At 39.7% G+C, this 12580-nt stretch overlaps 1 protein-coding gene across 1 annotated transcript in view; it reads left to right on the top strand.

Annotated features, from left to right (window-relative positions):
* Window positions 1–8584: 8584 nt before the first annotated feature.
* The window catches only part of LOC122732170 (probable E3 ubiquitin-protein ligase TRIML1), a 66443-nt gene continuing 62447 nt past the window's right edge, over window positions 8585–12580 (top strand). The window contains exons 1-3 of the mRNA XM_043972302.1: window positions 8585–8992; window positions 9349–9444; window positions 9994–10224. Coding sequence (XP_043828237.1) covers window positions 8585–8992; window positions 9349–9444; window positions 9994–10224 — 735 coding nt within the window. The remainder of the gene's footprint in view (window positions 8993–9348; window positions 9445–9993; window positions 10225–12580) is intronic.

Genomic DNA, 12580 nt, shown 5'->3' with positions numbered 1-12580 from the left:
AAGATATTATGCTTACACAAACAGTTTTCTGATAGGGCAAATCATCCAAATCATTAATGGAGAAGGGAAGGAAAATATGCGTTTATGTATTGCCCACTATGCATCCAAAATTGTGCTACTAAGTGTTTTACAAATATTATCTCATTTGAACCTTACAAGAGCTCTGAAATGTAGTTGCTGTCATCCTCATTTCACAGTTGAGGCAACTGAGGCAGTTAAGGGTCCAGTGGAAAAATAAAAAAGAGCCCAACTTGAGATAGCTCCTGTGGGATAACAGAGGCTGAGGCCATTTATATATGCTAGCACACTGAACATATTCATTACAAAGAACATGAGAAGTCCTGGGAATTTCCCAAATGTCAATTGAGAGTAATATGAGTAACTTACTCTGGTAGTTCATGAGTATTTCTCTCCAGTTCATGAAGTAGCTGCTCCTCATTCCTACAAACAGGAAACACTTGGTTACATTTGCTCTACTCAGAGCTCCAGAGCCCTCTCTGAATCAAATACTTCACTGTGTTCCAGCAGAGTAGATCCCAATTAGTCCCTTCCAAAAATCACATTCCCCCACTGATGCTGCATTTCCATATTAGTTGAACAAAGAATAGAAACTTACCTTTCCAATGGGATTTTGATAATCTGAGGGGAGAAAATGAAGAGACTAAGTGTTTTTCTCCTTAGTCTATACAATATTGTCTTTCTCATAGAGTCCCGACACATTTCTCCACAGATCTACCCCTCCCTTAGAACTCTTTTCCAAAGACATTACCATATCTGCACAATTTACATCTGTGCAGAATTGTTTAGAACTATCCTTTCCCTGTCTTCTGATTGGCTTCATGCCTATGCCTCCCTCCTGAAGATGGAGAAAGGACTTACCTGCTCTTCTGTCTCTGTCCCTTACACAGAAAACTCATGTGACAGAGTCATCATCTACTCACCCTAATTAAGAGAAGAGCCAATGGGAAAGCTGAAAAAAGTCCTGGAACTTGGTAGACTGGTAGTCACCTTTTTTTTGTTTGTTTGTTTGATCTCAATACGAAATTTGGGTTTTGGATCTAAAGAAACATGATGTCATCTTCACACAAATGAAATATGACTAGAGCCTAGAAGCTCAAACTGAGGTTTACTTCCAGGGTCCTTTTGTTAATGAGGCATTAACTTGCTAAGCACTGTCATGCCAAAGCCTAAGAAATCATGAGTTCACACCTATCCCCCCATGGGAAAGAGAATGCTGTGCTGTTTATTTTGGGGGGTAAAAACAGAACCCTAGAGTTAGAAAAGACATCAAAGCATCACATAGGTGACCCTATCACTGATATAAGAATGATGTCTGGAGAACTTCACAAAAATGGTCAATAAGCCTCCTTTGAGAAAATTCCCATGGCAGGAAACTGATCACATCCAAAGGCAGAAAAAATATTTTGGAAAATATCTCTGTTGAGTGATAATATGGCTTGATATAGACATGGAGCCATGAAGACACAAGCATAAGCATTACTTCTGATGCTACATGTGTGACCATAGGGGAGCCTCTCAATCACTGGGGAGTTCATTGCCTTCTTTGTCATTGGGATTCTAAAATCTCTTTGACCTAACTCAAAGAATGGCCATAATAATAATATAACATAATAATAAATAAGATCATATAACAGCCAAGTTGGAAACCCCAAAGCACCAAATTCCTTAGAGTAATTATGAAATCATGACTATTTTTATAGAATCCATTTGTTCTGGTTCTGCCCTCTTGTACCTATAAGAAGAAGTCCAATACCACAGTGAAACAGTAAAGTACTTGAACAGACATATGACAATCTTAGGAGTTAAACAGATGTCCTGGGACATAGTTTTCAAATCTCTCTTCCACCTAGGCTATTTTCTTCTTGACCCACATCCTTAATGTGCCTCCTCAAATTTTGTCCCAGTAAGAGAAATCAAGTCCCCAGATTAATGATTCTGAAAATTTTGAGCCAATTCCTTGGAAATCTCCCAAGCCAGTAATAGACTCTCTCCTCAACTCAGCAGCCTAGAATGAGAAGTTCCTCAATTCCTTGAAGGTAAAGCTTGTTAGCCATTCTCTTTCAGTTTTCCCCATTCTATCCTTTCCCAATCGCTCTGCTCTTTCTCCTTCAAATTAACATCTATTATGTCTTCTTCTGTTTATTCTTCATTTCTTTACAAGGGCCCTTGATGTCTTGTCAAGTAAATTGCCAGGAACTTATCAGTCTGGATGGATTATTTTCCTTACTGTTATCTGCAGAGGCTTGTATACTTCCTGGCACACAGTAGATACTGTATAAATGCTAAATTGGTTGCAATTTATAATCATTTTTACTCATGTTCAAAAATTATGTTTTGCCATGTGAAAGTATGGAATTATTAACTCTTTCTTCGGATATTCTAGTCATATAGCACAGCTTTTTCCATCATTCCTCATTTATTGGACATTCCTTTGATTCTCAATTCTTAGCCTCCACCAAGAGTTCCTATAAATATTTTTTGTACAATTTTTCCTCCTTTTCTCTTTTTCATGATTACTATGGTTAACTGTTTCCCTTCCATCCTATTCCCTTTCCCATGATATTTATTCTATTATCCATCTTCTTTCATCCTATCACTCTTCAAAAGGGATTTGCTTCTGTCTGTCCCCTCCCCCACTCTGCCCTTCCTTCTTTTGCCCCTCTCTCTTTATCCCCTTCCCCTCCTATTTTCCAGCAGGGTTAGAGAGATCACTCCACCACATTGAGTGTGTACATTATTCCCTCCTTGAGCCATTTCTAATGAGATTGAGGTCTTTGAGCCAATTCTGATGAGTGTTAGGCTCATTTACTGCCCAGATTAAATATATTACTCCACCCAGGTGGGTGGGTGTGTTAGTCCCTCCTTGAGGCAGCTCTGATGAGTTTAAGATCTTTGAGCCTTTTCTGATGAGTGTAAAATGCATTTACTGCCCTGCTCCTCTCCCATCTCTTCCCCCACTCTATGAGCCTTTTCCTGTTTCTTTCATGTAGAATTTCGCCTCTGCCCTTCCCCCTCCCCCAGTGCATTCCCTTCACCCCTCAATTTAACCCTAAAAATTTCATCACCTACCTAGGTGACACAGTAGACAAAACATCACCCCTGAACCCAGGAGATCCCAGCCAAAACCCGGCCTCAGACACAAGACAGTCGCCCACTGTACGACCCAGGTGTGTCCCCCAACTCCAATTTTTTATGGTTCTCTAGGGTCTTCTATTTGGAAGTCAAATTTGCCATTCAGTTCAGGTCCTTCTACCACAAATATCTGAAAGTCTCCTTTTTGTTTTTGTGAGGCAATTGGGGTTAAGTGACTTGCCTAGGGTTACACAGCTAGTAAGTGTCAAGCATCTGAGACCAGATTTGAACTCAGGTACTCCTGACTCTAGGGCTGGTACTCTCTCCACTGCACCACCTCACTGACCCTGAAATTCTTCTTTTCAATTAAAGTCTCATTTTTCCTCTGAAAGATAATGCTGAGTTTTGCTGGGTAGGTGATTCTTGGTTGTAATCCCATTTCCTTTGCCCTCTGGAATATCATATTCCATGCCCCCCGGTCCTTTAATGTAGAAGCTGCTAGATCTTGTGCTATCCTGACTGGGGATCCACAGTACTTGAATTCTTTCTTTTTGACAGCTTGCAATATTTTCTCCCTGACCTGAGAGCTCTGGAATTTGGCTATAATATTCCTAGGAGTTTTCCTTTTGGGATCTCTTTCTGGAGGTGATTGGTGGATTCTTTTAATTTCTATTTTAGCTTCTTCTTCTAGAATTTCAGGGCAATTTTCCCTGACAATGTCTTGGAAGATGATATCTAAGATCTTTCCTTGAATATGGTTTTCAGGTAGACCAATACTTTTCAAATTATCTCCCGTGGACCTATTTTCCAGGTTGGCAGTATTTACCAGAAGATATTTCACATTGCCCTCTATTTTTTTTATTCATTTGGATTTGCTTTATTGTGTCTTGGTTTCTCATAAAGTCACTGGCTTCCAATTGTTCAATCCTCATTCTTAGGCAATTATTTTCATCAGAGAGCTTTTGTACCTCCTTTTCCATTTGGCCAATTTGACTTTTCAAGCTGTTGACATTTTTCTTATGTCTTTCCTGCAACCCCCTCATTTCTCTTTCCATTTTTTCCTCTACCTCTCTAACTTTATCTTCAAAGTCCTTTTTGAGCACCTCTATGGCCTGAGACCAATTCGTATTTTTCTTGGAAGCTTTAGATATAGGGGCCCTGATGTTGACATCTTCCTCTGAGGGTGCCCCTTGGTCTTCCTTGTTACTGAAGAAACTTTCTATGGTCCTCACCTTTCTCTGCTCATCCTGCCTTTCTTTTACTTGACTTTTAGCTCCTTAAAGTGGAGCACTGTTTCCAGGCTGCAGTATCCCAAGCTTAAGAAATCCCAGGTAGTATGATTTAAGGAGGATCAGGTTCTTCACTTACCTGGCCTGTTTCCTGGTCCGTAGATGACCCCAGACCAACTTGCTAATCAACCAGCTTTGTCTTTTGTGGTTGTTAGCTCCAATGAGCCTGTGCCCCTCCCCCACCTGGGCCACTGCTGCTCAAGCCTTCCTCCTGGTTCTCAGCAGGGGTGAAAAATCTAAGTTCTGCCTTAGCACCAGCAGAGATCCCTGTAGTCTCCCGCCTACCCAGGGCTCAGCCCTCTCACTGGACTGAGAGCTTAGTTCCAGATGACACTGGCACTTCAGCTGATTCAGAGACTCTGGGGGTCTCCTTTTCTGGTGAGACCTTCCTGGGACTGGATCTGTGTCAGGGTGACTGTGGGGTTAGGCTCGACTCCTTTATCAACACAGCAGCTCCCTCCTTCTGACCTTCCAAGCTGTTCTTGGTTAGAAGATGATTTCAGCACATTCTTCTGTGAGTTTTGCTGCTCTGGGCATTTTCCTATGGCATTATTTGGATTTTTTTGTAGTGATCATGTCATGAGTTTGAGAGCTCACTGCCTTTCCTCTGCCATCTTGGCTCCATCTAGATCACTTTTGATTAGAGAAATACAAATTAAAACAACTGATGTATCACCTCACATCTATCAGAGTGGCAAATATAATAAAAACAGAATGGATGTTGGAGGGGGTGTAGGAAAGCTGGGATGTTAATCCTCTGTTTGTAGAGTTATAAAAAAAACCCCAACAATTCTGGAGAACAATTTGGAATTATGCCCAAAGGGTTATGGAACTGTACATGCCCTTTGATCCAGTATTAACACTGCTAGGTTTATATCCCAAAGAAATCCCCCAAAACAAAAAGTCTTATTTGTACAAAAATAATTCTAGCAGCTCTTTTTGTGGTGGCTAAGAATTGGAAATCAAAGGAATGCCCATCAATTGGGGAATGGCTAAACAAACTGTGGTATATGATGGTGATGGAATATTATTGTGCTCTAAGAAATGATAAGGAGAATTGTTTCAGGAAGGCCTGGAAAGACTTGTATTAACTAATGTATAGTGAAGTGAGCAGAACCAGAGAATATTGTGCACAGTGACAGCAATATTGTTGAAGAACTGTGAACCCCTAACTGCCTCAGTTGCCTCAACTGTGAAATGAGGATAACAGCACCTACATTTCAGAGCTGTTGTAAGGTTCAAAGGAGATAATATTTGTAAAATATTTAGTAGCACAATTTGGGGTTCATAGTAGGCAATATATAAATGCGTATTTTCCTTCCTCCATTAGTGATTTGGATGATTTCCCCTATCAGAAAACTGTTTGTGTAAGCATATCTTCTGCAATAAAGGTGTATTATTCTATTTCATTTTTATTTGTTAGCTACATTAACAAAAGGGACATCTCTTGATTAATATCTCTCTTTCCTTAATACTTTTCTATATATACTAGAAGAAGCATCAAAATGTGATCTTTCAATTTTTACCCCTCCTCTCCCTCATCAACTCTTCCTTTTCCAAACGGTGCCACTTTCTTCTAACAACCTCTCCCCTTTTCCCTCTAAGGAAAACAGGGTTAAGTGACTTTCTAACGGTCACAGAGCTAGTCCAAATTTGAACTCAGAAAGATGAGTCTTCCTGACTTCAGGCCAGATACTCCATTCATGGTGCCACCTAGCGGCCAATAGATAGGAAGGCTGACAAAAAGCAAAGAATACTGGGGGATGGAACAGAGAAAAAATAAGAGAAGACAGTGCCTACTGTCTAGTCTCAGGTGCATGGTCATGGAAGGATTGAGAGCAAAACAAAGTGGCAAGAAAATCTTCTGCCTCTAGGTTTTCTTATTCCAAGCTGTTTGTTTTTCTTTCTTTTTTGCAGAGCAATGAGGGTTAAGTGACTTTCCCAGGGTCACACAACTAATAAGTGCCAAGTGTCTGAGGCCAGATTTAAACTCAGGTCCTCCTGAATCCCAGGTGACTGCTTTATCCACTGGGCCACCTAGGTGCCCCATTTTTATCCAAGTTGGTTTTTTTGTTTGGTTGGTTGGTTTTTGCAGCCAAGCTGTATCTAACCATTTCCTCTTCACATTTTGCAGTTTGCTGAACCCATGAACAAGAACCAAGAGCTCTCTGTCCCTCAAGGTTTCCTGAACCTTCATTCCATTCCCCTCAAAAAAAGTGTGGTGAGATCAGATATGATCAGATAACCTCGGTAGTATTGCTTTTGTTCAGTCATTTCTGTTGTGTCTGATTCTCCCTGATCCCATTTGGGTTTGCTTAGCAAGATGATGGAATGGTTTGCCATTTCGTGCTCTAGTTCATTTTATATATGAGAAAGTGGGGAAAACAGGAATAAGGGACTGAAAGATTAAGGGTCACTGCTAGGCCAAAAGAAGCATAAGGGCTACAAAAAGTTCCACTAAATCAGGGGAAATAAAACACTTATACCAAAAAAAAACACCCTGTATAAATAAATTGGTTATATTTAATATTGCATGTACAAGAAGTAAACAAGAAAGGCCAGAGCTGAAGAAGCAGAAAGAGACTGAGTCAGCAAAAATATTTTTTTCAAAATAAACTTTTATGCTAATTACTGTTCTTCTACTCATTCTCATTCACCCTGCTCCAGAAAGCCATCACATCAAAGACATTTTAAAACTGAGATTTAAACATGAAGATTTAAGATTAAGATTCTCAACAATGTCTACAATGAAGGTTGAATCATTTGCATATGCCTACTGACCTGATGAATTAAGATAATTCTGACCTAAAGTGACTTGAATTGTGAACACCATTGTGAATTGTAGACCATTACTCTGGGGGAGGAGGGGGGGAAAAGGAGGAGAGGTGTGAACTTAGCCAGTCCCATAACATAGAGTGTGGAAGCAATGTGAGAACACAGGAATTTTCATCTTTTCTGGGCAGAGGAAAGTGAGAGGCTAAAAAGAAGGAACCCTTTAAAAGACTCAAACAATTCAGTCTGAAAAAAGTTTTCCTGGTAGAGCTCATGGTCAAGAGCTAGCATTATGTATCCTGAGAGAAATATCTGAGAAGGAAGGAATCAGAGGAAAGTTTTGCTTGTAACTGAGGATCAAGAAAACTCTGACCTGAAGGGTATAGGTGTCAATACCATTGTGAATTGTAGCTCATTAGTACTCAAAAAGATGAGAACACTGCCCTATACCAGAGTTGGGAAGCACTATCAAGACACAGGAGTTCTCAACTTTTGTGGGTGGAGTCAAGGGAGAGGCTAATTCAAAGGAAGACATATAAAAAGATCTCAGCAATTCAGTCCTGACACCTTTTGCTGGTAAATATCCAGAGAATGAGCTAACATTATCAATCCTGAGAAGAATATCTGAGCTGGACAGAATCAGAGGTAAGCTTCTCTTGGGATTTTTTTTCTATATATACTTAAAAGAGCCATCTCAGTCCAATAAAGGAATCATAAGTTAAAGAGAAAAAAAGGGAGGCTGATTAGAAAAATGTGTGAGTTTAAGGTCTGTGATATGAGTGGGAAAGAGAAGTCAGGGGTACAGAGAAAAATCATTTTCCTTGCCTGGTTGTCAAATTATCAGAAATGCTATTATCCTATGTCTTTGAAATTTTATTCCTAAACTACTCAACAAAGTAATGAGGTTAGCCAAGCCAGAGAATTTCAGTAGTATTTAAGAACAAATAAAGATGTTTTCTTCAGAAAATAGTGACCCTGAATATAAGGTAAGAGGAAGAGAAGGGAAGGGTAAGAAATAGTAAAAGATAATCCCCATTATCTAGGTTCCTTGGAGAAGAGAGCTCAGGTTCAGCACTGGAGGCATCAGTTTCCATAATCTCTAGGGAAAACCTGATCCTATACAAGAAATCAGCTCTTTAGCCTCATCAAGATGAATAGGGATGAGGAAGCCCACTCTAGGATAGGCTTAGCCCATAATCTCTGCATCCCAGGACTCTTAGGTTCCCTAGTTCTATTTGAAGATAGGACACACTTTTGATCCCCAATGGATCTGCTCAGGATGTGTGGTAGATACAGAACCACCTCTGTTACAGGCCCTCTATTGCCTCTGCTTCCCTGCAATACAACCTGCACAAAAGTTCTGAAATGTATTCAATAGTACATGAATGCCCTAGTCAAAATTTTCTCTATTTCTCCCCAGGTCCAGGAAGATGGATGTCAAAGCCTTACTTGAACACTTCAAGGCAGATATCACTTGCTCCATCTGCCTGGGCTACTTCACTGACCCAGTCACTGTCAAATGTGGCCACAGTTTTTGCACACGGTGCCTTTTCCAGTGTGAGAATGAAGCTGATGCCGAATTCACCTGCCCAGAGTGCAGACAAGTTATCCAAATCAGTGATTTGGTGCCCAACAAGAACTTGCAGAATCTTTCTCTCATGGGCAGCATAATCAGACCTCATTTACTGCAAAGCATGAACATCTGTGTTCAACATTGGGAAAAAGAAAAGCTCTTTTGTGAGGAAGACCAGAGACTCCTCTGTGAGTCTTGTTCATTAGCCCCAGAGCACAAGGATCACCAAGTCTTTCCCTTGGACAGAGCTGTGGACAAGTGCAAGGTAAGAATATCTGCTTACTAGTGATTCAATCCCAGGGAAGAGATGGTGTCTGCTCGCTCAACACTATTGTGGCCACTGCTATGTTGGACAACCTACATTTACCAAGGAAAATTTAAAGGCCTCATGCCTTTTTATGGTTTCAAAACTAAACTCACTCTACTTCTTCTCATTTGGCCTTCCAAATTCTTCCATTTCATTTTGCTCACCAGTAAAAATGCTGATAACAATAGTGCCCACCTCTCAGTGTTATTGTCAGAATGCTTTATACTTGTGAACTATTATTACATAACAAATCACAACTTTAGGGATCTTTTTGTTCTAAAAATAGTTTTGACAAGACTTTGCTTTTCTTACAGGATAAGATTCAAGAGACATGGGGAAATTTGTTGGACAAAAAGGAGAAATTTCAAAGGCAATTGAATAATGAGACAGAGAAGGAAGCACGATGTAAGGTTAGTGTTTGTTTTCTTAGTGATAAAGGTACAAGGTAAGCTGTCTCTTGAAGGCCCTTCTCATAAGGAATAGTTAGTGATGAAATGCATTGAAAAGTATATTTTGGAAAAGAAACAGATTTCTATTGATTTTCAGAACATAGCAGGTATTATCAATATAATGGATGCACATGTTGATACCTAATACCTAATAACAGTAGAGGATTTTTTAAAAATGTAAAACTGATAACATTTGAATGAAGTTTACTAGTAGCATTTGGACAGATTGGGAAAAATGTGGTATGAACTAGAGGGATCTTCCTTTAAACAATTTTTTTGTCCTCATTAACTATTCCTTTTTAAAAGACCTTGGAGAGGCAATGTACTTTACAGGGTTTGAAAGTGGAAAAATTTGGAGAAAGGAGATGGAAGAGCTCTGTCTGACATCAGGGTTTTTGAATATTCATAGTTGGTCAATAGTGTTTACCAGGAAACCAAAATATTTCACACTGGGCTCATCACTCATGGACTTTTCACTGACTTCCTTTGTCCTGATTTCTCTTGTGACAGGAGGATTTACATGTTTTGAAACTGTCAGTTATATCTGAATATGAGAAAATGCACATTTTCTTACGGGATGAAAAACATGTGCAAATGCTAAAACTGGACTTGGAAGTAAAAGAAAACTTGGCCAAATTCAATAAGAGCAAGACCAAACTGTCACAACAAATCCAAAACCTGCAACAAATGACATTAGAGGTACAGAAGAACTTGGACAAGGGGCCTTTGGAAATGCTCCAGGTATGTATTTAAAACAGAAATATGATATTGCTGCTAGAAAATCTGTGTTTTCTTGGTGTTGAATGTTAGGCCAAAATTAGCACAAGCAGCAGAAAATCATGCATACTTTGTTGCATCTCAGCTTCAGAGGCTGCTTTTGGTGCACAATTGTCTGCAAACCAAGAAAAAATCATGCACCAACTCTCCCTCCATTTTAGTCTTGACTTGCCTTTTCAAGTTAAATAGTTTGCGATCTGTGTGGTAGCTGAATTTAAAGGCACATGCCCTGTCATCTCCCAGACAACCATGAGAAGGGATATTGAGGACCATTTTATAGAGTGAGCTAGTTACATCTTTTCAATCTACCCTCCCAAATGCATGTGTTTTCTCCTGAGCAAGGCTTGTTGAAAATCTACTCTAATCAAACAATATGTAGGGGAAGGATTTACAACTGAACAGAACCCTCATATGCTAGGATTTTCAAAATACACCTCAAGTTGAATGGGACTTCCACTTAGAATCACACGCTTATATTTGAGTCTCCTGATCTGACAGTGGCCATAAATTCTCCTGGTAAACTAGAATACTGTGATGTGAGAACATCATCATAATCAATTGTGATAAATTGTGAATTGATCAAGCATTTATCAAGCACAAATTATGCATGGAAAAACTCTTACTCTCAATGAACTCGCAAACTAATGGCAGAGATGACCGAGACACTTATAAGTTTGTCCAAATTAAAGAAAGGGAAAATAAATATGAATATGTAAAAGGTGTTTTGGATGTAATGGACATAGCTATTGGGTACTGGAGGAATCTGGAAAATTTTAATAGAAGGTGATGCTTAAACTATGTCTTGAAAGAAGAGAGGAACTCTATGAGGAAGAGCTGAGCAGACAGAGAAAGCATTCCTTTCTTGGGATGACCACTGAAAAGGTCCAAGAGTTTAAGAACCACTGAGCTAGAGGCTTCTGAGAAGGTACATGAAAAAATGTGGATTTAGTCAAAAAGAAGATCCCTAAAGTGGGAAATAGAATGGAAATCTGTCCCAGAAGATCACCTGAAGGAACTGAGCATGTTTTAAATGTGAAAACAGTATGGGGGAAGGTGATAGCTCTATTCAAGCACTTGATTGTCCATCACCAGGGTGTTAGAATCCCTGTTTTTGGTACCTGAGGGCAAAGAAGGACCAAGTGGTTGAACAATAACAACCTTCATTACTCAAATTAGTTTGGTCCTTTAAATCTCCTAAGTAACAGAGATCCATTACCTTTTCTGTGAATCACAATCATCATCTGAGTTAGGTAAGACAAATATTATTATCCTTATTATATGGATGATAGTAAGTCCCAGAGCCATCAGAGGCTTCCCTGAAGTTGTATAGGTGGTTAGTATCAGAGACAGTATTTGAGCTCATCTCTTAATGGCTCAAAGTCCCATGTGCCATTTCTACCTAGCCATGCTGTCACTCCAGAAAAATATTGTCCCAAACCATTTGATCTGTCTCTACAGGTGATGATTTCCCTGTGATGGGAAGTGTTTAAATGGAGGCTGATGGAGCATACCTTAAATATCATTCATGAAATAGGTTGGCCTAGATAAAAGCTGAGGTTCTACTGACTCTAATAATATATTTTTCTCCAACAGCCCAATTCCACTTCTATGTTTTGGGATGGGTGATGTGAGAGCCAAAATTTGATATACGGAGTGTTATTAGGGTGACACCTTAATATTGGGGTCCTGGAAATATGAGGGACTTTTTTAGGTTTAATTTCCCCTTTGAACTTTCCTTTTTATATATTCCTCCCAGGCCAATAAGAAAAGGAGCCTCTGAGCTTTAGTTCATAATGGATCAGGTTTTATTGCTTGGGAATTAATTAAACCACAAAGGTGAAAGCAGTTAAGGAAATAAGGAAGTAGAAATACAGATAGATAGTCTTAACTCTAAGCTTAGCCTAGGCAATTCCAGAGTGCTCCCAATTAAGCTAGTTCAAAGGAAATTTAGGATTTTCCTTAATTAAAACTCACCAAACCCCGTCAGTAAACACATGCCTCTGCCAGGTCCAGGACTGCCACCAAACTCACTGCCAGGCCCAAAGAGGGAGAGCTTTTTAACGCCCCACCCACCAGAAGTTGCCTCCCTTCTAGTGGCATTTTCCTCCCCCAAAAGGGGAGGTCCTTCAAAAGCTGCTCAGTAGCATGCACAGTCTCAGGGTGGGCCAGGTGTGGCCCCTCCCAAATGATTCAACTATAACTTTCAATATTAATCTTTACCACAAATAATTTTTATCACAGTGAAGGGTAATGGCTTCTTTCTTTGGGATGATAGTGGATAGGCATATAGAGCCTTTCTATCCATAGGACCAGGGAATAT

The sequence above is a fragment of the Dromiciops gliroides genome, chromosome 6 (genome assembly GCF_019393635.1).
Source record: "Dromiciops gliroides isolate mDroGli1 chromosome 6, mDroGli1.pri, whole genome shotgun sequence".
Classification (NCBI taxonomy): domain Eukaryota; kingdom Metazoa; phylum Chordata; class Mammalia; order Microbiotheria; family Microbiotheriidae; genus Dromiciops; species Dromiciops gliroides.
Note: the sequence above shows the minus strand (reverse complement) of the source record. Positions and strands in the feature narration are given on the sequence as shown.